The 26,849-nt window shown below is 55.8% G+C and overlaps 2 protein-coding genes across 6 annotated transcripts in view; one reads left to right on the forward strand and one right to left on the reverse strand.

Annotated features, from left to right (window-relative positions):
* Window positions 1–18,412, reverse strand: part of COL5A3 (collagen type V alpha 3 chain) — a 46,475-nt gene extending 28,063 nt beyond the window's left edge. Inside the window, exons 1-32 of one of the 4 annotated variants that reach the window (XM_053658532.1) lie at window positions 18,153–18,412; window positions 17,319–17,393; window positions 14,165–14,326; window positions 13,880–14,069; window positions 13,651–13,807; window positions 12,864–12,968; window positions 12,435–12,587; window positions 10,820–10,933; window positions 10,568–10,714; window positions 9,226–9,273; window positions 9,112–9,153; window positions 8,749–8,811; window positions 8,195–8,269; window positions 8,032–8,115; window positions 7,782–7,838; window positions 7,641–7,694; window positions 7,398–7,451; window positions 6,766–6,819; window positions 6,632–6,685; window positions 6,383–6,436; window positions 5,974–6,018; window positions 5,817–5,870; window positions 5,594–5,638; window positions 5,379–5,432; window positions 5,194–5,238; window positions 4,219–4,272; window positions 4,072–4,116; window positions 3,874–3,927; window positions 2,328–2,372; window positions 2,166–2,219; window positions 1,914–2,021; window positions 1,417–1,470 (exon numbers count right to left, since the gene is read on the reverse strand). In XM_053658532.1, the coding sequence (XP_053514507.1) occupies window positions 1,417–1,470; window positions 1,914–2,021; window positions 2,166–2,219; window positions 2,328–2,372; window positions 3,874–3,927; window positions 4,072–4,116; window positions 4,219–4,272; window positions 5,194–5,238; window positions 5,379–5,432; window positions 5,594–5,638; window positions 5,817–5,870; window positions 5,974–6,018; window positions 6,383–6,436; window positions 6,632–6,685; window positions 6,766–6,819; window positions 7,398–7,451; window positions 7,641–7,694; window positions 7,782–7,838; window positions 8,032–8,115; window positions 8,195–8,269; window positions 8,749–8,811; window positions 9,112–9,153; window positions 9,226–9,273; window positions 10,568–10,714; window positions 10,820–10,933; window positions 12,435–12,587; window positions 12,864–12,968; window positions 13,651–13,807; window positions 13,880–14,069; window positions 14,165–14,326; window positions 17,319–17,393; window positions 18,153–18,240 (2,487 nt within the window). In that variant the 5' untranslated portion in view covers window positions 18,241–18,412. Of the gene's footprint in view, window positions 1–1,416; window positions 1,471–1,913; window positions 2,022–2,165; window positions 2,220–2,327; window positions 2,373–3,873; window positions 3,928–4,071; window positions 4,117–4,218; window positions 4,273–5,193; window positions 5,239–5,378; window positions 5,433–5,593; window positions 5,639–5,816; window positions 5,871–5,973; window positions 6,019–6,382; window positions 6,437–6,631; window positions 6,686–6,765; window positions 6,820–7,397; window positions 7,452–7,640; window positions 7,695–7,781; window positions 7,839–8,031; window positions 8,116–8,194; window positions 8,270–8,748; window positions 8,812–9,111; window positions 9,274–10,567; window positions 10,715–10,819; window positions 10,934–12,434; window positions 12,588–12,863; window positions 12,969–13,650; window positions 13,808–13,879; window positions 14,070–14,164; window positions 14,327–17,318; window positions 17,394–18,152 lie in introns of all 4 variants that reach the window. The other 3 variants (XM_037127321.2, XM_037127320.2, XM_053658533.1) reach the window with 3 other exon arrangements.
* Window positions 18,413–20,023: 1,611 nt separating this feature from the next.
* Window positions 20,024–26,505, forward strand: RDH8 (retinol dehydrogenase 8). 2 transcript variants are annotated; one of them, XM_037127319.2, is made up of 6 exons: window positions 20,024–20,149; window positions 22,464–22,622; window positions 23,225–23,404; window positions 24,376–24,469; window positions 24,698–24,881; window positions 24,966–26,505. In XM_037127319.2, exons 1-6 carry the CDS (start codon window positions 20,041–20,043, stop codon window positions 25,200–25,202), a joined length of 963 nt encoding a protein of 320 aa, XP_036983214.2. In that variant the 5' UTR covers window positions 20,024–20,040; the 3' UTR covers window positions 25,203–26,505. The 2 variants fall into 2 exon arrangements, with proteins under 2 accessions (XP_036983214.2, XP_036983211.2); XM_037127316.2 differs by having other exon boundaries at window positions 24,987–26,505.
* Window positions 26,506–26,849: the final 344 nt, after the last annotated feature.

The following is a 26,849-nucleotide window of genomic DNA, read 5'->3' on the forward strand; positions in this document are numbered from 1 at the left end:
GGAAATTAAAACCACAATGAGATACCACCTCACACCTGTCAGAATAACTGTCATCAGTAAATCAACAAATAACAAGTGTTGGTGAGGATGTGGATAAAGGGAAACCCTTTTGCACTGTTGGTGGGAACGCAGACTGGTGCAGCCACTGTGGAAAACAGTATGGAGATATCTCAAAAAATTAAAAATGGGTCTGCCTTTTGACCCAGTGATCCCACTTCTGGAAATACATCCAAAGGAACCCAAAACACTGATCTGATATCGCCAAGATATGGAAGCAGCCTGTGTCCATCAGTGGATGAGTGGATGGAATAACCATGGGATATTTACATGATGAAATTCTACTTGGCCATAAAAAAAAATTACCCTTTGTGACAGTATGAATGGACCTGGAGAACATTACGCAAAGTGAAATAAGCCAGTCAGAGAAAGACAAATATCATGTGATTTCACTCAGATGTGGAATCAAATGACAAACTGAACTAATGAGCAAAACAGAGACAGACTCACGGATGGAGAGCAGATGACTGCCAGTGGAGAGGGGTAGTTAGTGGGTGGAGGGACTGAGCCAAAAGGAAAAAGAACGCATGGACCTGGACAACGGTGTGGTGACTGTTGGAGGGTAGGGGGTATAAAAGGGACTAAATGGTAATGAAAAAGATACAATAAAGATTAATTTTTAAAGTCTAAGTTAAATGAAAAATATTGAATGTAAAAGGAAGGCAGGGAAAAAAGTGCCGTCAAATTAGATATGGGCAAGACAACTGTGCCAGATTGAGAGGGCAAAACCGTGGAACTCTGGGAGGATTCTACACTAAGATATCTCCCCAAATGTCTTTACGCTTCTGCTCCAATTTATATAAACAAAAACTATAAATCATTAGTGATGTCATGTGGGTGTAGCTTTGGCAGAAAGACATGTCTAATCAGAAGCCTCATCCATCAAAACACTGGCAAGCCATGCACATTTTTATATAAGCACATAAGTTATAACTAATTCAAGCTATGTAAGATATGTATTTTTATGATTCTTTTCCTTACTGGCTGTGTTTGAACCAATTTCAATCACATAAAATAAGGAAGATCCTACAATTTTATTATCATAAAATCATCATCACTATAATCAAACGGGTGAAACAGATACTACTGGTGTCTCCACTGTGCAACTGAAAAAAATTAGCTCAAGAGACTCCCTCGGGGTGGCTCAGCAAGTAAGGGGTGACTCGCCCAGGAGCACACAGTGCCTAATGGGTGGGTGTTTGAGCCCAAGTCTGTGTGCGGCTGAAGCCCATATCTTGTGCTGTTTATCAGTGACCCATGGGGTGAATAGCTCTCCCCCCAGACCATAGCCCAGAACCCCAGAGGTTAATCAGTCTCTGAACCCTGGCCCTGCCCACCTTCATCCCTCTGGCCTCTTACCTTAGGGCCTGGACGTCCTGGGTAACCTGGGAGGCCTGGCACCCCAAGTTTGCCCTGCAGAGAGATTATGGAACAAAGGTCAGAAACTGCAACCTGGAGGTCAGAGGAGAAAAGGCAGGGCCACTGGAGCATGAAGGAAGGAGCAGCAGGATGAGATCCAGGCAAACATGGCTCCAGGTCTTGGCTCCTGCCTGGTAGGGGCTTGTCCTCAGGCAGCTCATTCAACCATCCCCAAAAATCTCAGTTTCCTTGTCTATAAAATGGGGGGTAGAATGCCCATTGCACATGGTTGTCATGGAAATAAAAATCAGATAATGTACATGGAATTGCTCCGTAATGCTGAGCTGAGGAATTAAAGGAAATCACTAGGAGGGCCACAGTCTCCTGAGGTTGGAGAAAGAAAGGCAGAGGGCAGAAGGCAAAAGGCCAGGAAATACTGTAACCGCAAGATGAGAAGCTGGAGAATAGACTGGAGGGAGTGATTAAGGTCCACTCACCTTCTCCCCTGCTGAGCCTGGGGGCCCTTCCTCACCAGGCAGCCCTCCTTGTCCTTTAAGTCCTTCAGGACCATCGTCTCCCCGGGGACCTGGGGGCCCAGGGGGTCCCTGGAATAGAAAGGAGAGGCCCTGATGTTAGTCCCTTTTTCACTCTTGCTCCCTCCAGCCCCCTGTCTTAGCCCCAACTCCCTCCCTCCTTGTCTTCCCCAGGTCCCAGAACCCACAAAACCCATTATCTGGAGATCACCTTACCCAATCGCCTTTAAGCCCCCCATCACCCTTGAAGCCTGGGAAGCCATCCTCTCCCTGAATGGGAGAGAGTACAGAGGTCAGAGTTCAGAGTTTCAGGGAAGGGATGCAGGCAGAGCCCCAGTATTATGGCTCCCCCTACCAAGGAATCATCTCCCTTCTCACCTTCTCGCCTTTCTCCCCCTGAAGGCCCCTGTTGCCAGAGGTACCCTGAAAAATAGAAAAAGCTCTCAGGTCCTTCCCCTGTTTAAGAAGGGCCCCAAACTTAGTCCTCTGCCCTAAAACAGCCAGGACAGTCCTAAAAAGATGTTGGACTGCAGTGGGGTGAGGGCAGCCTGAGAGGGAATGATCTTCCCCAAAGCCTACTAGCATGGCATGCAAGAAGCTGCCTCTCCCCCGCCCCTTCTCCTTGGCAGCCTTCCAAGGTCATCTGTGTGGGGATGTGCAGGGAAGGCCAAATTTCCAAGTAATTCCCATCTCCTGGGGACACTGTGTCCACATTTCCTTCTGGCAGGGGAAGGAGGATGAACATTCCAGGCCCCAGTCTCACTCTAGAGCAAAGGAATGTTCCCCATTTTACTGGCTACAATGTGACTCTGTGCCTAGCAACAAGGCAAGTCTGTGCTTGGCTACAGCGAGTTGCTCAGTGCAAGCCCAGATGCTGTTCACACCAGACTCTGGGCTTGGGCCCCAAGGAAAGCTGCACTTGGCTAAAGTGTAACTCAGCTCAGAGACTACAGTGAATTACACTAGGATACTGTCTAATTATGTGTTTTGACAATAGCATGACTGTCTCTAGCCACAGGGAGACACAAGGTAACTGAGCACAGTGACTACAAAGAAACTAGATACAATCTACTATGTGTTTTGGCAATAGCATGACCTCCAGGCACAGAGTCACTTGACCACAATGTAACTGAGCTTGGTTGGCAACAACTGTTCTCTGGCCTTGGCTACAATGTAACTAGATTCAGTGATAACAACTGTTTCGAATATATATATATATATATATATATATATATATATATATATATATATATATATATAAAACTATGCCTGGATACAATGTAACTCTGAGTTTAGTCACCCACTAGACTCTGGCCTGCCATAATATAGCCTCCTCCCTGGTTACAGTGTAACTGAGCTTATGTACAATGCAAAAATGTGAAGAACATCTCTGGCTACCACCAAACTCTGTTCTTAAACCACAAGTAACAATATCTGTACTTGGCTACAATGTAACTAGACTTAGCTACCGAATAGATGTGAATTCTGCTGTCCCTGCCCTTGGTCAACAGTGCAATTCTATTTAGCCACAGTGCAGCCTTCAGCTTGTCTCCACACTGTTGTGCTTGCAGATTGCATGACTCTGGCCTTGAGCTTTACAACAACCCTCTGCTCGACTACACTGTGCTGACATGGACTTGGGTATAGCATAGGTACTACAGTGAACAACTTCAAAATGGACTCAGCTGTTCTCAACTACAAGGTGATGACTATACTGTAAGGCTGTCCTGTGGCTGTTCAGCTCCAAGGTAACATGGAGAAGTGGCTATACTTCTCTGTGTAGCCACTCAGACCCAAACCCCACTGCCAGTACACTGGCAAACTGATCGCTCTCATCTCACATGCAGATGTTTCTGAGGGAACCGTCTCCCCAAAACCAATGCTAATGAATCACCCCTACCTGCAGGCCCTACATATCACCTACCTTCACACCCCGAGGTCCAGGATATCCCCGAGGGCCTGCTGACCCTGGTGGACCCTAAGATGAAGGCAATATTAGTGCCGTCCTGTCCTCTCCCCTTCCTTGTTCTCATTGCTCTCATCTCTCTCCTCATTAGCCCCTGACTCCCGGTCCTGCCTACCACCTCTTGTCCCCAGTGCAACCTCTCTCCAGCTCACTTACCTGGGCTCCTTTCTCTCCTGTGGGGCCCTCATGGCCTGGATGACCCTAGGGGGAAAATAATCTAAATTGCCAGAGACCTACATTTACCACCCAAATTCCCAAGTTTCCCCTGTCTTCTTCCTCCCTCTTTCAGCATCCAGGTCTTACCGGAGGGCCATCAGATCCTGTGAGGCCTGGAATTCCTGGGTGTCCAGGGAGACCCTGAAAGATAATGAACAGCAGGAAGAGACAGAGGGTCTCAGAGCCTGGCATCCCACCAGAAACAGCCCTGCTCAGACGTGCAGCTGCATCAGGTTCCAGAACAAGCAGATCCCCAGGGTCAGGAAACCTAACCCCAGCTCTGCCCAGACTTGCTTTGTGACCCTGGCTAAGCCCCCTCCCCTCCCAGAGGCTCAGAAATCCTCTGCCTCTATGAGGGTTGAGACAAAGGGTAGAAAAATGCTGTGAGAGACATGTTGAAGTGGGGGGTCCCTAAGCACGCCCCTTTCTTTAGAAGCACCTCCCACCCACAGCTTCATCTGAAGAGGGATAGGCCTTGGCAAACATGCGGTGGCCCCTATGTCCTACCAACAGTTAACAGGTCACTCCCTATGTCCTGCAGACAGAGGCAGGTAACTTGGCCCGGCTAAGCCAATCGGATTCTCTCCTGAAATTTACCTGATAGAAACTAGGACCAGCTGAATTGGGGTAAAGAAACCACAAGGTCATGAGCAACTGTGAGCTGAAATGGTAACAAAGCAGCTCCAGGTCGGTGGAAATGAAAGCTGGGTAAAGACACACCGAATATGAATAGAAAGAAGCCTGACTGCCAGGGGAGATGGAGACAAGTGCAGAGAGAGAAAGCTGAACCGTAGGACCCCCGAGAGAAGGGCTTTCCTGGCCCAGGAGTCCTGGTAGTATTTTGTGACTGGCTTCTGAGGGGCCCCCTGTATCCTGACAATATCCCCTTATGTGATCTGGCTTTGGTAGCTTTTGATTTCTCCTAACCTACTCTCACCCAGCAAGGATACTTCGTTTAGGGAATATTGCAATTTGTCATTATCCAGAGCTAACCAAAGGGGTCCCGGTAGGAAGATTTTCCTGCAGACAGAATTGGGGTGCACAGACAGAGCTGCAACTCACCTTCTCCCCAGGAATGCCAATGGGTCCCTGGGGGCCAGGGATTCCCTGGAAACATTAAAAAGGGGTGGGGGGCAAAGGAAGGCATGAGAAAGGGGTGGTGAGTGCTGCAGTTGGGGAGGTTGGGCGTGGTCTATGACCTTGGCTGACCATCACCACCCCGTGTTATTGGGAAATAGAACTCAAACCTGGGACCCAGGATTTCCCTGCTGTCCTGGGGGGCCTGGTTCTCCTGGAGGACCCTGGGGAGAAAGTGGGGGCTTCATGAAGCTGGGAGGGGTTGTGGTGTTGAGGTGTCACTGAAGCTGACATGGGGGGGACAGGTGACGAGAGTAGACAAGGATGTGCGTGGTCATGGGGGTAGAGTGTCAGACAGCATCAGGGTCAGGAGTAGGACACGTACCACGTTTCCTTTGGCACCTGGAGCGCCATCGATGCCAACTGCACCCTGGGGGAGGAGAAGCTGTGAGACCAGGGCAGACACACACACAGGAGCCTGTGTCTGAGCTGCTGCGAGGTGCAGGTGGAAAGGTGAGTGCACAGAAGAGCAACTGGGCAGCAGTGGTAGACATGCAGAGGAAGGTGAGAAGACAGGCAGGGATGCAGAGAGACAGCGACATCCTCACCGGGCTTCCCAGGGGGCCAGGGGAGCCTCTAGGGCCGAGCAGTCCTCGGGGCCCCTGCAAGGAAGTAGGAACATTATTCCCTCCTCACTGCGCTGAGGCCCCATGAGTCCCGACTTCCGTCCCCTGCACCAGGCAAGGAAGGCATCCGGACACTCACCGGCTCCCCCGCCTGGCCGGTGGGCCCTGGAGGTCCCTCTGCTCCCTGTGGGAAAGCATCGTCAGTTGGGGAGGGGGGAGGGAGGACCCTTGCAGGACCCCTTTCCTCATGTGGGCAGCCCCTTCCAGGGGACGCCAGGGTCAGGGCATGCACTGGGGTCCAGCTGACTGAGCACAGGCGATTCGATTCAGGCCCCCAGCCCCAAACCTGGACCACCCATCTTGAGTCTTACCCCCTAACCCCAGGGCTAGCCCTCAGCTCTCCATCTGTCTTTCTGAGCCTCACTGAGGCCTCCTGGCCTCCAGTGCAGACCCTCACCCCTCATCTTGTCCCCTGAATACTCTACTCCTCTCTGACTCTCATTCTGGCTTCCAGCCCAAACCGTCTCCTAACTCACTTCTGAACTTACCCTCTCACCATCTTCTCCTGGGGGACCAGGTTGCCCTGTATGGCCAAAGTCACCCTGGGGAGCAGAAGGGAGGTCAGTGTGGAAAGGTGAGGGAGGAGACCAGCCCCCCGGGAAGGGAGATGGCACCTGAAGGGTGAGGACTCAGACACAGGAATGGAGGCTCTGAGGCTCGGACAGAGGGTGGCAGGGGTGGGGCTCGTGAAGACTGGGAGGGGTCTCTGGCAGAAGAGAGGGGCCTCGCACACTCACCCTTTGGCCCTTCTCACCAGGCAGCCCTGGAAGGCCATCAAAGCCCCTATCACCCTGCACGAAGAGACAGCAGCTGAGCCTTGAATCCTCGACCCTGGCATTTCCTCAAGTTTCAGTCCTGGCCCATCACCTACCTTAGGTCCTGTGTCTCCTGGGAGGCCCCGAGCCCCATCTGCTCCAGAGCGTCCCTGAGGGGGATGGGGTATCATCATCAAGGTAGCTACTGCCATTTACTGAGCCCCTTCGTCATGCAGAGTCCTGTGCTGGGAGCTTTCGTGTATATTAATGTAACCCCCCAAATGTACCTCAAGCCCATCCACTACTCTTTATAACCACTGCCCCTTCTCTAGTCCAAGTTGCCGTCACCACAAAGGCTGAAAGCCCTCATCTCCCACCTCCGTTAACCGCCCTGCTGTGCATTGTTTCTCGTGGCACTCGAACCTCTCCGGAGTCACCTTGCTCATGTCCCCCGAGGTGCCAGGCTTGTCCTCTCTCACGTGCTGTTCCTCCTACTGGAGTGCCCTTCCTCCCCCTTGACCTGGCTCTACCTCAGATCCCAGCTCAAGCCTCGTTTTCTCAGCAAGTCTTCCCCGACTCTGTCACCTGGCCTGGCTCTTTGGCCCCACAGTCAGTGGAGATGCCATTCTGGGTCCTCTACCCTCATCCCACCGATGACACTGGCAGACCCTGGGAGCAGAAAGCTGAGGCTCGTGCTGGGTGTTGAGCAATGGATAAAAGATGACCCAAGGGCCTGCGAGCCACTCACCATCTTGCCCTGTCGGCCAGGGGGCCCGACGGGTCCCTGAAGGCCTCGGGGACCCTAGAAGAGAAAGACAAGAGAATGCAGAGGGAGGAGGAAAAGCTTATTTTAAATCATTCCCTCGCAAGGGCAGTCATTACAAGGGCATCCCCAGCCCCTCTGTCATCTTCCCCAACTGCACACTTCACCCTTTGGCCCTACAGGAAGACCGTCCTCCTGCAGTCCTGTCCCCACGCCCTCCGAGCTCACCTGTGGCCCCATTTCTCCCATCTCTCCTTTCAGACCTGGATACCCAGGGAGGCCCTTGGGGGAAGAGATGGGGTAATACTATTAGAACAGGCTCCCCCTCCACGGAGGTGTCTCCCTCCCCCACGCAGCCTCTTTACTCACCACGGGGCCTGGGCGCCCAGTGAGCCCTACCGGGCCAGGGGGGCCTGTCATAGAGAGCTGGAAAGGCAGAGAGGGCAGCAGGGCCTCAGATCTCCCGCAAGATTCCAGCACCCCCGCCAGCCAGAGGGACCCTCAGGAGACCAGTATCTGCCGGTCTCCTGACTAGCCCTCCATTACCCCCCATCTCTGCCATTTTGTCAGTGTCCTCCCATTCTCCGCCCCCCGGGTCCCCTGACGGTCCTCCACACACCTGAGCCTGTTGCAGTATTGCCTGAGCCTGTGCCTGCTGGAAGGAGACTGGGGGTCCTTTGAGGGAGCCGCTTGCAAACTGGAACTAGCAGGCAACCGGTGGTGAGGGAGGCGCCAGGAGAGGCTCCACCCCCCGCGGCTGTGCCCCCCAGTCTCCTCCTTACCGGCATCATGATCACAGTGCCCGGCAGGCCCCGGACTCCGTCGATGCCAGGGATGCCTGGGAGGCCGGCGGGGCCCTGCGGGAGGGAGACACGCAGAGAGGCCGAGAGGGGCGGGGAGAGGTGAGAGAGACGCGGAGGAGGAGAAGTGGAGAGAGGGAGGCAGGAGAAAGGGAACGGAGGCAGAAACAGAGAGATGGAGGGAGGGAGGGTCAGAAAAAGTGGTGGAGGCAGAACACAGAGACCGACAGACAAACGGAAGAGAGAGGACGAGACGGAGACACAGGGAGAAAAAACAGAGATAAAAGGCACTTGGAGACAGACTCGGGGAGAAACGCGGGAGACAGGCCCCCAGAGACAGCAGGGGGGCCAGAGCCAGAGTGCCCGTTCACAGACAAGGGCGGGGGGGGGGGCAGGAGGGTCGGCCCCAGCTCCAGGCTGCTGTCCCCAGGCCCAGCCTCTCAGTCCCATGTTCAGACAGCCAGGCTCCCAGCCTCAGCTCCACAGCTTGACGCCTCACTCCCCTGAGATGGATATATCCTGGGGGAGCCTCTTACCGGTGGACCGGGGTCCCCAAGGAATCCTGGGGGTCCAGGGGGGCCTGAGGGGCCGACCACCCCCTGTTGAGAACAGAGGGACAGAGGTACAACGTGTGAACCAGGCTGACTTCTGACCCACCACTGACCCTGACCCCATGCTGACCTCCCCACCCCACCACCGAGCCATCCCCGGCCCCCTAACACTGTATTAACACTCGTCGCCTTTACACTCCAGTCTCCATTTTGACATCCTTTCAGTTTCCAATGTCTAATAGTCTTCGAATGGCCTGGCAATATTACAGCCCAAATCCTCACCCCAGGGGCTCAAAAACCCCAACTGGAGGAGAAAGACAGGAAGAGGGGGATGCAGCCGCGACTCACCCGGGGTCCTGGGGCTCCTGGAGGTCCCTCAAACTGCTGTCCCTGAAGGAGAAATGAGTGTGACCCCCAGTCTAGCCCGGATTCCACCACTTTCTCCAGCCCCAGGCCCCTCACCTCTTCAATCACTGCAGGTTCTCCTTTGGCTCCCTTCTCTCTGGCGCCCTGGGAGAGGGGGTGGAGAGAAAAGAGGTGTGAGCCCTGGAACTCGGATGAAGGACTCCCAGCCAACCAGCCTCACACTCAGCACACACACATGCGTGTATGCGTGCACAGCCAGCCTATGGACCATAGGGGGAGCCAGAGAGGCAGCAGGGAAACCGGCAGTCTCAGCAGCAGGGGGTGGTGACCTGGAGGAGGGCAGTGGAGGTGGGGGTAGAAACAAGTGGACGGATTTGCACCGCCCTCCATTTTGGAAGCACAGTGCAATTGTGCTTCAAACCGCTGAAGCAGTTCACTTCCAGCTGCTAGCTGGCCACACTGCACCGAGGGGCAGGGCGCCAGCCCTAGAGCCTGGTGTGTGGCCCTAGTCCTGGAACCTCCTCTCACTAGCTGAGAGATGGTCGGCAGCCTATTCACCTTCTATGGCATTCCCTGCACACTCTGTAGGTGGATGATGGCTGTGTGTCTCCCATGAAAACATGAACAAGATGAAACAATGTTTGGCCCATCACAGGCACTCCAATATGCTGATGAGAATTTTTCACCTCCACCCTGTCCAACACCAAGGCTAGAACCTGGGTCCTCTTCTCTGTCTGCATTATTTTCCTAGGCAATTTCATCTAATTCCTTCACTTAAAATAGCGGCTCTCTGTCAATCAGTCCCAAGTCTTTATCTCCAGCCTAGAGCATGTCTCTCGATTTCCAGAATCTTCGAACCAACCGCCCACTTAACATCTCCATTTGGATGCCCAGCAGGGGTTGCCAATTTGTCACATGAGAAAGATCCTTGGCACTTTCCACCTGCTTCCCCATCTCAGTCAGCTGTCCCGTCAGGAATCTACCCAGTCATCCTTACGTCTTTCTCCACCTCCAGCAGCAAGACCAAAATGGAGCGCGGTGCAAATCCGTCCACTTGTTTCTACCCCCACCTCCACTGCCCTCCTCCAGGTCACCACCCCCTGCTGCTGAGACTGCGGGTTTCCCTGCTGCCTCTCTGGCTCCCCCTCAGGTCCATAGGCTGGCTGTTCAGCAGCCAGAAGGAGCTTTCAAAGCTCAGACTGATCTTGCTCCATCTCCAGTGGCTTCTCCTCATGCTTAGACTAAATGTTGAATGAATCACCCCACCCAGACAGCCGTCTGGTAGCACAATGCCTGTCACAGCGCAGTGTCTGTCGGTAAATGTCTGTCGACTGGGCTGAGGTGGTGGGAAGGCATTCTAGGCAAGAGAAAGAAGGCAAGAGAGGAAATGGGACCATGTGTGGCTCCCCCTGAGCCTAACCCACCCGCCCAGACTCACAGAAAAGATCTGGAACTGAGCTCGTGATGACTGTTCTGCTGCCCGGAAGTCGGGGCCCATGGTGGAGCCACCTCCTTCTTCTTCTTCTCTGGCTAACTCAGTCTCCAGGGTCCCCGGTTCAGTTCCACCGTCAGGGTCCAGCCCTTCCTGAGGACATGAGGACAGGCCAAGGTTTGCCCCTGACCTCCACATCATCTGCCTCCACCACTGCCCAGGGACCTTCCCTTCCAGCCCCTTTAAGTCCTCACTGACCTCCAGGGTAGTGACATTGCGGCCAATAGTCACAGTGGTGGTGACGACCAGGGGCGTGGGCATTGGAGGCAGAGTTGGAGCTGCTGTCTCCATCTTGGGGATGTCAGTGGAGGTCTGGAGAAGGCACAAGACTATCAGGTTCAGGGTCAAGCCAGCTAAGACAAAAAGGAGGCCAAGGAGAAGATAGGTCCTGCCCCGCCCCCACCCATCCTTAGCACTCAGTCTGGGGAAGGGGACATGGGAGGATTCCCAGAAAAGGAGAGGAGTGTTGGGTAGGAGGCTGGCCACTGGAGGCAAGGATTGTGGGCTAGACCAGGACAGCCAGCAGGGGGAGCCCTCATGTGTGGAGGAGGAAGAGGGCCGAGCCCGGTCTGGGAAGCCTGGAAGACAGAGCTAGGCTTGCTCCAGAGCACATTGGTCAGGTTCAAGGTCCAGCACACAGGGCCAGACTCTGGGAAACCTATCCCACATGTCCTCTCCAAAGGCAAGCTGCACAGTCAGCCGGCCAGGTCACAATAAGTGAGGGAGTGGCAGCTGCTCCTGGCCTGGACAGCTGCAGAGGCACTGGGTCAAGGGCATGAAGGAGACAGTGGGGACCCAGGTAAGGGGATGGGCTGAGGAGAGGCAGGCTACTCATGGTGTCCCTGCTCTAGGCCTGAAGTAATAACCTCTTTCTCCACACTAATACTGAGAGCAGATGTAGTACAGCCAGTGACCCTAGCCTAAACAAAGACTCCAGCCAATGGCCTTTACCAAGGATCACTAAGGCCCCCTGCCCAGTGACCCCCCAACTAATAAGCCCCACCAGCAATCCCTAATCAATTATTTCCCAGCCAGTGGTTCTTCAATAATGAACACCCATAAGGGAGCCTGCTAGTGCTTCCCAAACCGTGACCCCCAACACCAAACAGAAATGCCACCACCAGTAACCCATCCATGAGTTCCTAAAGAATAACCCACTGGAAAAAAAAAAGAAGAAGAACCCACTGGGGAACTTACTTCATCCATGACCCCCTGAAAGTCACTCCTCCAACTAGTGCCGTCCAGCCAACAATCCTTCGAGGATGACCTCCTCGAGTCATGACCCCCAGCAACGACCCTGCACCCATGACCCCTAAACTAGTGACACTCATAACACCTACAGTGGCCTCCAACAGAGGCACCCCCAACACTGACGTCAAGTAATGCCTCTCTCCCTATAGTGACCCTCACAACCAGTGATCTCTGTCAGGGAGGTCAGATAGTGTCCCCCATTTCAATTAATGACCCCCCAATAAATAACCCTCACCAATGGCCCCAACCAGTCAACCCCAAGCGATGGCCCACTAACCAGGGAACCCATCATTTCCCAACTGCTCTCAAACAGCACCCTCCTCACAAGCCCTCTAACAACAGGTGCTCATCCGGTGCGCCCCACCCTCCAGCCCCCCAGAACTTGGGGGCAGAGGCAGAAGAGCTCATAAGACAGGACCAGACCTCCCCCCCCCCCAGTCATCAGGCAGCTAAAAGAAATCAAAAGTCAGGGATTGGACACCAGGAGCCAGTCATCAGTGGGAATCAGAGACCAGAAGTCAGACAGTCCAAGATCGGAGGTGAGAGGTCACAGGCCCCTTACCTGGTTCTCCAGGGAGCCGAGGGACGGAGCCAGGGTCAAGGTCTCCTTGTTCTTCTTCTTCCTGCCCTTCCCCTTACGACCACGCCCTTTTTTCTTCCCCTTTCCCTTCCTCTTCCTTTGAGGGGGAGGGGTTTCTGGCTCACCCCGGGGAACCTGGGAAGAGGTGCCCAGTCAGGTCCAGAGGCCCTCTGTGGAGGCCTCCTCACTCAGGCCACCTGGGACTATGTTGGCACGTAGCCCGCTGATCCTATGTTTTGAAGCCAAAGCTCACTCAGCCTTATGACCCTGAGTTGAGGTCACTCATGCCTAGGATCTGAGTGAGGGCAGAAGTTACTCAGGCCCATGGATGGGGCTCAGAATTCACTCATTCCTGAGACCCGGAGCCAGCGGTGACTCAGCCTGTGACCTCCGGACAAGCCTCTCACTCACCCCGGTGGCTGTCGGGGCCAGGTGGTCACAGCCAGGAAGGTACTGCTCGCAGGCCTGGAAGGCAGCCTGAGGATCTGGGCTTATCAGCAGCTCCTGAATGTCTCCCTGGAGAGAGGGTGGAAGATGGGAAAGGGAGCCGAGGGCTGACTCTGACCCCATTCCAAGCACCGAGGTCTGGTGCTTCTTCACCCAGAGAACCCCGAGTATAAGGAAGGGGTGGCCACACCACAGCCCCATGGGGGGTTACTGCCCCTTAAAACTGAGAGGAGAAAGATTCTATCAGGGTCACAGCAAATCAGAACCGCAAACCACACCCCCCGATATTTATACCACCAGAGGCTCTCAGATACATGGTGACACCTACTATGTGCCGGGTACTGAGGACAAGGTGGACCACAAGGTGGATGAGGCCACCGGCCTCCTGGAGGTGGCACACGGCACACTCACCGCTGCAGCCACCACACCAAAGACAACCCTGTTCCCCAGCCAGCGCCACCGCGCCTTGCCTGCCAGCGCCCAGCATCATCACCACTTTGCACACAGTCACACACCACCACAGTCTCGTCCTCCCACCACGAGCCAAGTGCCTGCCACCACTCAACATCCTTTTGTGGCTCTGGAGTCTCGCAGTCCCACACCGGGCACATGCACAGCAATATGCGCCCCCCCCAGCTCCCTGGCAACAAGCAGGACATCCCCTTTCTCCAATCTCTTCTCCAGAGGCCAGGACGTGGGTAAAACTTCCGCCTGCCCTCTGCCTCAGCTTCCCTTATCCCCGAACCCCTACCTCGAAACTCTCCTCCCCGAGATCCTGGGTCCCCAGCACAATGAGTCCACCTGTGCTGATGAATCGAGGCCCCTGGCCCAACACAGGGGGCTGAGGTTCACAGTCGGCCACCAGGGTCACCGTGCTGCCATCCACACTGACTGCCACACGGTGCCATCTGCAGGGAGAGGTCTCAGTGAGGAGGGCTTCTCAGCCACGACTCTTAGGACCCTCACCCTCCCTTACTCACCTGCCGTCCATGAGGTTGAACTGATGGGGGAGGGGTCTAAAGGGCCCACCTAGGAGACCCAGACCTGGCCCCAGCACCAGTCCCAGCTGCCGGGCGCCACCCTCGTCATAAATGGATAGAAGGACAGACTGGTTGGTTGGTTGGGCCCGAAAAGTGATCAGCACAGAGAAGTTCTCAGGGAAGTGTCCATCTGATGGGGGGGTCAGAGGGAAAGGGGCAGCTCAGATGACCTGGCAGTGACCCATGCTCCCAGGATGACCCGCAGCCCCTCCCACACTGACCTACCTGGAAAGAGTTCCCACGTGGGGGCACCTAGTGTGCTGGCCTTGCCCACGCTGAATGCCCGGTCGCCCTCCGGAGGCCTCTGGGGGCAGAAGCCGGGCACCTCGGGGACCCCAGCCTGGCCCCCCCGCACACCCAGCACCTTCAGCACATCCACAGGGTCTGCTGCAGAAAGAAGCCGGGGTGCAAGGCACTTAAAACAAGCTCAGGACTCCATGTGAATGGCTCAGGTTTGGCGACTCAGCTCCCCCCCACACACTGTGTTTGTGGGTCAGAGAGAGGGAGCAGGTCGGGACCCTCACCCCCCTCACCCCCCACAGCTGTTCCGGCCTCATCAGCCTGTTGACTACTGTTATGTTGTGTTTTTTCCCCTTGGTTTTGGTGAGAGAAAAATACACTGACCTAGTTCTGGGATGAATAAAAGCTTCCTGGCCTGAGCCCCAGAGCTAGACCATCCCCCTCTCCACTCTCCCCCGCACCAACTCCCTGGGGCTGCTTCTCAGGCCTGAAGCCCCTGCCAGAGGAAACACTCAGAGAGGGCCCCTCCACTCCTTGTGTATCTCTGACCTCTTCCCTCTGACCTCTTCCTCCGACCACTGACCCCCAGCTCTCCTGATTGCTTCCTTCTGACTTCCACTTTGGCTGCCGTCACCGCGATCTCCTCCCTGTGACTGCTGCCACTTCAGGTCTACCGCTCTGACCGTTCTTTCTCTGGCCACCCCCCGACCTCCTCTGCCTGTCCCAGTCTCCCCCATCTGACCTGCGACCTCCCCATGTTAGCTCTCTCTTAGGTTTCTGCATGACCACCTCTCTCTGATAACCTCCTGATCCCCCTCTGACCCCACTCCCTCTCATCCCAGCGAAGGAAGGGACTGGTCCGGCCCAACCAGATCCTCGTCCAAGCAGTCCTGCCAGCCCCACCCCATGCAGCCCAGGCTGGCCAGCACTAAGTGGAACCACATGGCTTGGACAGGGGTGGCCGGGGGCTGCCCTGCCTGCTCGCCCCTCTTCTCTGCCACCCTCCCCCCAGCAGACATCGCACTGACCCCCTGACCCAGCTTCTTGGCAGGCTCTAGATTCTACTAGATCTGCTCATGACCTCACCCTGGGGGCGGCTGTGCTGACCTCACTATTGGAAGTTGGGGTAGGGGGCCAGACTTGGGGGAGATAAGGGCTTGCTTGAGGAACTCCACCCCTCAGCTCCTGCGGGGTCAGACTCCTCGTTCTCCAGACTCTGCACAGCCCGGTTGGGCCTCAGCTCCGACTCCCCCCAACCTCCTTCTGCTCTTTCTTTTCCGTCTTCTCTCCCCTGCCCCACCCTCTCTCTGTCCCACTTTCTCTCTCGGTCTTTCCAGGTCTCTCTCCACGTCCAGCTCTGAATCAGGCTCCCTCGCCCTCTTCCCCTCCCCCTCCCTCTCTCTCTCTGTCTCTTGATATTTTATTTGTTCTCCTATCTGCCTCTCTGAATGTCTCTGTCTCAGAGCCTTTCTCTCCGTCTCTCTGTGAACTGCTCCCTCCATCCCTCTCCCTCTGCCTCTTCCTCTGCCGCCTCAACCCTGCCCCCTCACCAACCCTGTCTCTCATCGCCTGCTCTGCGGCTGGGCTGTCATTAGAGGTATTTGGGTTACAGACCCTTGGGGCTAAGATCTGGGCTCCCAGGCTCTGCTGACCACAAGGGTCACTCCCTCATGGAATGATCATCCCAGCTGCGCCCCCTCCAGGCTGGAACCCGGGGGAGAGCCGAGATCCATGACCCCACCTAGTGCGGCTCTCCCAGGCTCTCCCCTTGTCCAGGCCCCAGTCTCTCCAGTGGGAAAATCTACTGACCAACAGTTCATTCACGTTTAAAAAGTCCTCCCAACCCTAGCTCAGCTGGTTACAGTGATGTCCCAAGGTTGCATGCTCAATTCTCAGTCAGGGCACATACGAGAAGCAACCAATGAAGGCATAATAAGTGGAACCACGAATCACGCTCTCTCTCTCTCAAATCAATAAATTTTTTAAAAAGTCCTTCCCATTATCTAACTCAAATGTCTTTTGCTTCAATCTTGCAGCCCTTCTTAAATGACCTTTCAAAAACTGACTGCCCTTTCTTTTCATGGCTGGCTTTGTGACAAGGAGACACACAAGAGGCATTGAGTCTTGCCTGCAGGGTCCGGAGGTGGGGGTTTGTCAAGGGCCCAGCCCACCCTGCCCCCGGACTCTCCCCTGTGGAGGTCAGGACCCAGGGACACACTGGGTGGGGCCTAGGCCATGGAGGGTGGCCGGCAGAGACCAGGCTGCAGCCCAGTTCGGCTGCCCCCAGAAGTGCAGGAGAGCAGAGGGGTGAGCGTCTGTGCAAGCGTGTGCATGTGCTACCGTGCACATGCATGAGACTGCATGTAGCACATGTGTGACTTCAGATGAACCAGAGAATGTCTAAAAGTGTAACCTGTGGTGTGTCAATGTGTGCACTTGGCCAATGTGGAAAGACTGGGCTCCGTTCTTTGACTTGTGGCTGTGTGTCCATGAGAGCCAGGTCCTGGCGGTGAGGTCACACAGGTGAGTCTGGGCGGCAGGAGCTGAGGCTCGAGCTGGGGCGATGAGGCAAATGTGAAAGCAGGCCCAGTCAGCGAGTGGGTGGCTGGTTGCGAATGTTGACGGTGCTGTACGAACGCCAGTGGAAGCATATGTGAGAGTTTGGAAGCGTGGGAGGGTGACAAAAGCTGTGACCGTGTGGCGGGTGGCTGATGGGGCTGCCTGGGCGTGGGCCCCCGTGTTTAACATTCCCGGTGTCCCAAGGGTTTGTATTCTGATTAATTGCCTGAAACTGAAAGGCTCTGTGGATGTGCGAACGTGGGAATGGGGCCTAGGCCAGTCAAGGATTACCCACGTGAGCAGGCACTTCCCTGGACTTCAGAGAAAGTGAGAAAGTGGTGTGTGTGTGTGTCTGTGTGTTTGCGCGGGCCTGTTGTGGGGCTGAGCTCACCTGAGGGAGGGATTTCCAAGAGGGCCTGGCCTGGGATCTCTCAGACCAGGGAAGCCCTCTCGACCACCACTTGAGGAACCATAATCTTCCCAAACCCCAACCCCGGGTGCCCAGCAGCAGGACCCCCGCGGGGCGGGCGCGGCAACCAGCCAGATGCGCGCAGCTGGGCGTGCGTCAGCGCTGACTCACCCGTCCGGCGGCCCCCGGGACCCTTGCGGGGGCTCCTGAGAAATTCCTCGGGAAAAACACCCCAGGCTCGCTCAGCTGGAGTGGAGAGCAATTGCCACTCATGCCCCCGCCCTCCCTCCGCCCCGCCACGCCCCGCCCCACGCCACGCCCCGCCTCGCCCCTCACCGCGGGCCTCCCCGGGCCCTGTCCATGGTGCTGATCCCAGGTCTGGGGAGCGTGGCGAGGGGGGCGGGGGGGAGGAGTTTGGGGAGAGCAGGTGGTCGCACGACCACTGGGGAGAGAGGAGGAAGAGGGAGAGTAGAGCAAAGCCATTTGGGGGGACTCGAAGGTAAGTGTGAATCTCCGATTAGCCCTCTCCCATACCACCCACTCACCGTCACGTCCTCACTGGGAATCACGCCCCCAAATCACCGCCGCACCCCTCAGGGCCACCCAGAAACGCACTATCGCACATGGTCATTCTCAAAATCTGCTCTCCCCACACACGCACAGACACACCTGCACTTCCACAACCGACAACCGCACGCTCGGATCGGCCCGTCACCCATGTCCGTGCAACCGTGGTCAACTCTCATGCTCCGGCGCACACACAATTTCACTCCAACATCCAGACGCACATCACTGCACGCGCGCACCTATAAACTGCAGCAGAGCGCGGTCGCGGCTCCCCGCCCCACCCGCGATGTCACACCCACGAGTCGCCCGGAGCCGGACACTCGCACGCAGCAGCCACGCGCAACGTAGACGCTACCCCTGCTTTCCTGACTCCACCCCGTCTGTGGGGGCCTCACTGGGTCCTGCACTCCGCGTCCTTTGTCCTCCCTCCCGGCTCACCGGCCTGTGTCCGGGGCAGGAGCCGCAGCAAGGCCAGGAACAGGCAGAGGCCGGCCCGCGGCTGGCCCCGTTCCCCGCGGGCCCCCATCCCGGCGGCGCCCACACGGAGGGTAGCGGACTGGCCCAGGCGGCGGCGGGGAGTGGCGACTCCACGGGCTCGGCACACGCACTCGGGCAGCCGGCTCCACTCGGGATCCGCAGAAGACTGCTGGAGACCCCGCCCTGGCCTCGCCCTGGGCTCCGGCGCCCGGCCAGGCGGGCCTCGCGGGAAGGGGGCTGGCTGACAGCTGGCGGCGGGGGGGTTTGGGAAAGTTTGGGCTGAGCGCCGATTGGCCAGCTTGCGGGGAGCCTGGGCCGGCGCCGGGCCCTCCGTGCCCCACCCCACGCCGGAGGAGGAGGGTCACTCTCATCCAGCCTTAGAATTTGGGTCCCAGTCTTACCCCAAGCCCTTTTCTCAGAACAAGTCCCCTCAAAGGAGATCTTAGCCTCATTTGAACCGCAGCTCCACCCAGGCCTTAGTATCGGGGGCCCAGGTTCATCCCAAACTCCTCCCGAGCCGCCCAGGGCCCCTCAGTGGGATCTCACACCCACCTCCTGACGACCTGCCTTTCCCTGATCGCCGAGCCCCACAGAAGAGGTACCGCCTCACCCCAGCACTTTCCCTTCAGGTCCCCAAGTAAGGGTACCTCTTCCTACCTCAGACCTCACCCCAGATTCCAAAATGGAGTTCCCAGACTTGCCCCAAACCTTCATCGATCCACCCAAATTCCAGGACTGGACGTCCAGCCCCATCCCCAACCCTCACCACAGACCCCCAAGCACCGGTCTTGACTTCCCCCAAACTCTCAATCTTCAAATAAAAGGCCCCAGCTCCAACCCTAGCCCTCCCCTCCCCAACCCAGTTCCCCAAATGGACCCCCGAGCCCCAATCCCAAACCCTCACGCGAACCCCCATTAGATGGGGAAGTCTGGCTGTGCTCCGACCACAGGACACTGCCACAGGGAGGAGCAGCTCCCTGACACTTCTGGAGTGAGGCTGGGGCCCCCTCATGCTACTGGGGCCCCCCAGTGTGAAGAGGCCCCAGGGGGTCAGGTGGAGCCGTTTGTGCAGCAGAACAGGAGCAGACATGTGGGATGGGAGAAAGCTTCCACAGGGAGGAACCCAAGGGGCGTATCCTGGGCCCTGAGCTACCCCCTCACCACCCAGAAGGAGAAACCAGCAGCGCCTCCCTCCCAGCCTCTGGCTCCTTAGACAAAGCGTCTCTGTGTCCCTGGAGAGGAGGGGGTGGGGCGTCTTCTGGCCTGAAGGGGGGATGGGGGCTCCCATCGTGGGGGGAGCAGAGGAAGCCTCCCCAGGGTGCTCCTCCTCCCTCCCCAGGGACATCCGAGGCTGAGACCTCTCCAGCCAAAAGATTCTCATAAAGCTTCTCCCCTGCCCTGCCTCGCTGGGAAGTTCCTGCTACATCTAATCCTGTCTGCTAACCTTTCTGTGCACATTTAAAAGGGCCTTCCTGGGGCCACACTCTCTGTCACCTTCTCTCTCTCTCCCTCCAGTCGAAGATTCTTTGCCCAGAATACAGACATTAAGCGAATGCCCCTGCGAATTCCCCGGAATCCCTGAACTACCCCCAGCCCCGAATAATTTACAGTCATAACAAAAAGTCCCCCGTTATAAGTGTAGCAGTGACAAGAAACTTTTGACAGATAAAGGAAAGTGGATGTGTTGGGGTTGAGGAACCCTCCCCCACCCACTGCCTGTCCTGGGTCAGTTTGGAATCAGGGGTTTGAGGGGGCCTTTTGCCCTGCAGGGGATCCGTTTTGAGGATGTTCGGGATGACAGGTGGCCGGGGTCAGATGCTGGCCAGCAGAGGTCACGTGTCTGGGAGGGATGAACATGGCCGATCCTCCCCGGACTGTGCTGATCTCGGGCTGCTCCTCCGGAATCGGCCTGCAGCTCGCGGTGCAGCTGGCTCGTGACCCCAGGAGACGCTACCAGGGTAAGGGCCTGGGGCAGGACTGAGAGGGGCGGGGCCCGGCACAGCTTCCCGGACCCTCAGCCCCCCTGGCACTATTCCCTTCCAGCTGCATTTGGGGGCTTGGGGGGGAGCTGGGGCCAGTGGAGGCCCCTTCCCACCTTGCCTCTCGAATCAGCCTCTCAGCCAGCGAGTGTTTCCTGAGCACCTACTCAGTGCTGGGCACTGTTCTAGGAGCTGGAAATACAGGTGTGAACAAAACAGACTAAATCTCTGCCTTTATTGGAGGTGTAGTGGGGGAGGGGAGGGAAGACAGACAATAAACAGATTTCAAATGTTTATGTGTCTAGTGCTAATAAGTGCTAAGAAGCAAAATAAAGCAAGGGCAACAGGGCAGGTGGGGAGCAGTGATAGTTTTAGAGGGGCCAGTGAAGACTTCACTCAGGTATTCCCCAGGGCTCCCCTCCTCCACCCCCCCCCAGATCACCGCTCCAAGATAAGCCTCTTATGTGATCTGACCTTGGGGCTTCCAGGGGTCCTCTAGGCCTAGGGACTTGGACGTCAGCAGTTCTGGAGTCAGTGGCCCCAGTCTGCACCCCCTGCCCCGTGGAGACCTCTGACCCAGAGCAGGCTGGAGTCAAAGTGGGCAAAGGGCTGTTGCTTAAGAAGAGGCTGTGCCGGGGCAGGGGGCGGGGGGGGGGGGTGTCCCAGTTGGCAGAGCCGCTTCTCCCAGCCCTCTGCCCCAGTCTCAGACACACGCGCAGCTGTGACTGCGGCAGCATCGGTGCCAGCGTGCAGGAAAGACTCCGCGAGCTGACGAGTGTGTGAAACTGCTGAAGCGTGATGTTCACTGAGTGCTCGCGATGCCCCAGGCTAAGTGTTTTGCATCTAGTTAGATATTTAATCCCCACATCACCCTTATGAGGTAGCTGCTATCATTTGTCCAATCTTAGAAATGAGGAAATTGAGAAACAAATTGTCAAAAGTTCTTGCTCAATGTCGCCCGGCTAGAAAGTGGTAGAGCCTGGATTCGAACCCAAGCAGCCCAGCCCCTGGGCCCGCACTTATCACTGTAGTAGGTGTGGATGCACCCATGAATCACACAGGCCCACAGGCATATGTAAATGCCCCCTAGGAGCACACATGTGTGATTGTGGTACACATACGAGGGGGGTACAAATATATATACAGGTGTGTAAGCTCAGCACTCTGATAAGCCCAGATTCAAATCTAACTTCTAACATTAGTTAGGGTTGGGACAGACTGGGACTGTCACACCGTCAGGCCTCAGTTTGCTCATCTGTATGATGGGGATGACTTTTTCTACCTGTTTGGTCACCATTGCTGAGCAAATCACCCTCAAAATCTGTGCTGTGAAACACTGTACTCATTTACCTCACAGTTTGCAAAGGCCATGAATTCAGAAGTGTTCGGCTGCACGGTTCTGACTCAGGGTCAAAGGTTAGAAGCAGAACAGAGGAGGCTGGACCATGTCACGGTGTGGACAAGCACCTCTCTCCCTTTCAGGAGTCTCAGAGCGTCCTCACGGGGTCTCCCTATCTGGGCTAGCTTGAGTTTCCCCCCAACACGGTGGCCTCGGGACAGCAGGGCTGCTACAGGGTGGCTGAAGTCATCAGGAGTGAGTGAGTGTTCAGCAACAAGCCAGGAAAAGCAGCACCTTTTCCGGCCTAATCTCAGGAGCCGCACATCACTTTCACTGTATTCATTATGGTGCACGGCCAGCTGCAAGATTCAAAGGGGGGAAGAGATTTCGGGTTTGGGTGGGGGAGCGGCAAGGTTCTAGAAGAGCACATGCAACGAAAGGTCTCTGGAAAATACGACAGTGACCTAGTCACAGAGTTCTAACAGTGTTTACAGTTTCTGGCATATGGTAGATGTTCAGTAAGTTGGAACTTACGTTGACGGTGTCAGTGACTGTTCATACTTGCATGTGCACATAGCACATACGTCAACCCTAGGTGTGCATGCATGTCTTTTCTCAAGACAATCTGTTTTGTATTTATTTTATTGTCTGACCTACTAGACCGCGAATGCCAGGAAGGCATGGACTTTATCTTGTTTTATGCAGTAGCTTCGGTACCTAGAATAGGGTGTGGTGTGTGGTAGCTGCTCAGCAGACATGTGGGATGGGTGGATGGATAAACGTGTAAAGGTATGTACCCAAGTGTGCATCTGTGGGTGTGTGGTGAGTGTAGGTGTGTAAACCTGTGGGTTGCCATCCTTCTGTGGTGGCTCATGCAAGATCACAGAGATGTGCAAGTCCATACACGGGGGGGAAGGAGCCAGGGCCTGCCCCAACTGTAACCTCTGTCCCCAGTGGTGGCCACCATGAGAGATCTGGGGAAGAAGGGGACACTGGAGGCAGCTGCCGGGGAGGCTCTGGGTCAGACCCTCACTGTGGCTCAACTGGACGTGTGCAGCGACGAGTCAGTAGCCCAGTGTCTCGGCTGCATCCGGGGAGAAGTGGACGTGCTGGGTGAGAAGTCCCTGGGCTCCCTCGCCCCGCCCTGGCCTGAGCACAGATCCCCATCCCAGCAGGGCCCTGCAGTGTGTGGGCATCAGCATCCCCTCACCCTGAACGGAAGGGGTAGACTAACTGGCCAAGAGCCCAAGGAGCCAATCAGTTTATTGGGGATACAAGAAATAAACCGAAACCTGGGCTTAGGGGGATTTTATGGAAGAAAACTTCTCACATATGGAGAAAATCATATGTGGTTGGGAAAATTATTTTGATGAGTCATTTTGGGAAGGGAGCGTGATGAAGAAAAACTCATGGTTCCTTAACAACCTTCTAAGGAGGGAGGTTGTTGCTGTTCCGCTGCAGTTTGGGGTCAGCTGAATTCCTCATGCGTTAGAGGGGGGGTTGCTCCCTGCAGCCCTCCCCCGACCCAGGCTAAGGGTCCCCTATAAGGAATGTTGAATTATTTGTAAAGGTCATCCAGGCTCCACATTTGTCACCCCAAGATACCCTGAACCTACCCTGGATTTTGAGTGGGCGGGTGGAGTGATTCAGGGAGTGTTCCTGGAGGAGTGACACCAGAGGGGACTTTGAAGTAACCCTCAGCACCTCCCCTTCAGTGAATAATGCTGGAGTGGGCCTGGCGGGGCCCCTGGAGGGGCTCAGCCTCGCTGCCATGCAGAAAGTCTTTGACACCAACTTTTTCGGAGCTGTTCGTCTGGTCAAAGCTGTGCTTCCTGGCATGAAGAGAAGGCGACAGGGCCACATTGTGGCAGTCAGCAGTGTCATGGGGCTGCAGGGTAAGCTCTGGACACCCACCCTGAGAACCCTCACAGTGTCGGACCCTCCCCAGCTAGATGGCAAATAGGTTTTAGTTCGTGTTCCAAACGAGCCTGTGTTGAGAGGGATTCTGAAGCTTGCAAGGAAAAGTTCAGGGATAGATTAATTCTGTCTGCCTTGGTGCAGGAACAGGTAGCTGTGGATGGATGCTGCCAATGGCCGTCCACATCCCAGTATCAACCCCACTTCTGAACACCTCCAAAAATCTCTCCCAACCATCCTCCAAAATAAACAAAAAATCCATCAGAACTCCTTCTCCTCAGACTCTGCCTTGACAAACACTCACCACCGGGCCCCAGAGATGTCTAGATTCAGGATTCTGAAGTTCCTTAGCAAAGGGAGCAGCGGTTGACTAGTGATGTCTGCCACGGACCCACTGTGGAAGCCACCTGCTTGCCATCCATGCTCTCGGGTCTCTCCTCCTCGAAACCCTCAAGACTCCCTTGCTCCCCTGGACATCTCCTCGGATCTGGCCCCTCCCCAGCGGATCCCACCCTATTTATTATCCTGCCACAGAGAAGGTGCATTTACTCTGCTCATCCCTTTGGACCCTCACCAGCCACTTTCACTGCCCAACGGGACTGAGAAGGACCAGCTGAACAGGACTTGTCCTTAGGAGCCCTGAGGACAGCTAGACCCAAGTGGCCCCCAGGAGTTTAGCGGATACAAGGAAGTAGGGGAGTTTCCTGGGCTGAGGGCAGACAGAGTGCTGCGGGGAACATGGGGGCACCTGGCACCCCAAGACGACCTCATCCTGACCCCTAGGCTCCCATCACACAATAACACGCACCCAGAACGCTGGCCCCAGACAGCTCCCCGTTCCAGTCGCCAAACCCCTTTTGTTCTGTCTCCCAAAGACCACCTCTCCCTCTGGACCCACAAACCCATCACCCAGGCCCCCAAAGGGTCCACCTGCCTCCAACCCTCTCAGGTGTCGTGTTCAACGACGTCTATGCAGCCTCCAAGTTTGCCCTGGAAGGATTCTTCGAGAGTCTGGCCGTCCAGCTGCTCCAGTTCGGCATCTTGTGAGGCCGGCGCTGGGCAGGGGTTGGGGGGTGGAGACAGGGAGTGGGGAATGGAGGCGGTGATGGGGCATACAAGGAAATGGGGGTAACGGAGGAAATGGGGGAACAGGGAGGAACCAAACGGTGATGGGGAAATGGGGGTCGAAAAGGAAAGAGGGACAGTAATGAGCAAGGCGGGGCGTGAGCGTGCTGGGGCACCAGACTCGGCACCCCTGTCCCCGTTCCCAGCGTCTCCCTGGTGGAACCCGGGCCGGTGGCCACCGACTTCGAGGGGAAGCTGCTGGAGCAGGCGTCGGCAGCCGAGTTTCCAGGCGCCGACGCTGACACCCGGCACTACTTCCAGGACCTCTACCTCCCGGCTTCCCGGGAGCTCTTTCGCTCTCTAGGGCAGAGCCCACAGGACGTGGCCCAGGTGAGTGGGGGCGCAGAGCCCCACGATGTGGCTTAGGTGTGTGGCGGGCCCCTCCCTCCAAAACTCCGGTCCCTGGGCCCCCAGGCTCAGGGCTCCACCCCACAGGTTATTGTCAAGGTCATCGAATCGACCAGCCCACCCCTGCGCAGACAGACCAACGCCCGCTACTCTCCCCTGACTGCGCTCAAAGCCGCAGACCCCTCGGGCAGCCTGTACGTGCGAACCGCCCACCGCCTGCTCTTCCGCTGGCCGCGCCTCCTCAGCCTGGGCCTGGGCTGCCTGGCCTGCGGCTGCCTCCGCTCTCGGGTTCTGCCCGGGTGAGCCTCGCCCAGCCCCGTCACTGCGGGACAGCCAGACCTCTTCAGTCCACACCCAGACCAGAGGTCACACAGACCATTCATTCATTCATTCATTCACTCAGCAAATGACCCGCTCTGTACCTGGGCCTTGCTCAGCCTCCAGGCGCGGGCCCCTCCGTGGTCAGCGCTGGGGCAGAGAGGAGGAAGGGTCATGGCCACGGACACTGAAGGGCGAGACAGACGGTCCCTTGGGCCTGGGAATACAGGAATCATCCAAACACCTGCACCCCCCACACAGCACAGAGCGGGATGGACTGGGGGTCTCCAGACCTCTCCGGTCACTTGCGCTCTGTCACAACACGCGCATGTGCACACACCAGCAACATGCACACATTTCATAAAATGTAGATTTGTAACCACCAACAGTAGCTACACTAAACATTTCATAAAGCTCAATTTCTTACGTCTAAATAAAAAAATTAAAAAGCAATAGGGTCCACCTCACACCCATTAGAATGGCTACTATCAACAAGAAAAACAGAAAATAGCAAGTGTTGGCATGGGTACAGAGAAATTGGAACCCTTGTGCGGAATTATGATATGATCCAGCATTCATTTCTGGGTGTCATACAGAAGAATTAAAATCAGAATCTCCAAGAGATCTCTGCACTCCAATGTTCATAGCAGCACGGTTCAAACCAGCCACTCAAGTGTCCATCAGTGCAAGAATGGATGAACAAAACGTGGCCCATCCAGACAGTAAAGTGTTATTATTCAAACTTAAAAAGCAAGGAAGTTCTGACACATGCTATGCCACGGGTGAACCTTGAGGACCTTATGCTCAGTGAAATAAGCCCATCACAAAAAGGCAAATGCCGTGTGATCCCATTTATATGAGTGTCCCTCGAGTAGGCAACTTCACAGAGATATAGAGTAGAATGGTGGGGGGCCAAGGGCTGGAGGGAGGGCTATTGAGAGTGAGCGTTTAATGGGAAAGGATTTCAATTTTGCAAGATGAAGAATTCCAGAGATAGATGGTGGTGGTATTTACATGACAATGTGAGTGTACTCAACACTGATGAACTGGACATTTAATAATGTTCAGATGGTGCCCTGGCTGGTGTGGCTCAGTGGATGGAGTGTAGGCCTGCAAACCAAAGGGTTGGCGGTTCAATTCCAAGTCAGGGCACATGCCTGGGTTTTGGGTCACATCCCCTGTGAGGGGCACATGAGAGGCAACCGCACATTGATGTTTCTCTTCCTCTCTTTCTCCTTTCCTTCCCCTCTCTCTAAAAAATAAATAAAAATCTTTTTAAAAAGCGTTAGGGTGGTAAACTTTGTGTTATGCATATCTTTACCACAATTAAAGTTATTTAAAAATTGCCCTGGCTGGTGTGGTTCAGTGGTTGAGTGCCAGCCTGCGAATGAAAGGGTCATGGGTTCAATTCCCAGTCAGGGCACATGCCTGGGTTGCAGGCCAGGTCCCCGGTGGGGGAACGCGTTAGAGGTAACCACACACTGATGTTTCTCTACCTCTCTTTCTCCCTCCCTTCCCCTCTGTCTATAAATACGTGAAATCCTAAAAATTAAATAACAGGGTTCTCACTGAGCCCTTGATATATTGTCCCCAAGTTTCTGAGCCCCGCTCTGGAGAATTTGGAAGCAGATG

This window comes from Artibeus jamaicensis, unplaced genomic scaffold (genome assembly GCF_021234435.1).
Source record: "Artibeus jamaicensis isolate MK-2021 breed Jamaican fruit bat unplaced genomic scaffold, CSHL_Jam_final scaffold_537, whole genome shotgun sequence".
NCBI classification, from domain to species: Eukaryota; Metazoa; Chordata; class Mammalia; order Chiroptera; family Phyllostomidae; genus Artibeus; species Artibeus jamaicensis.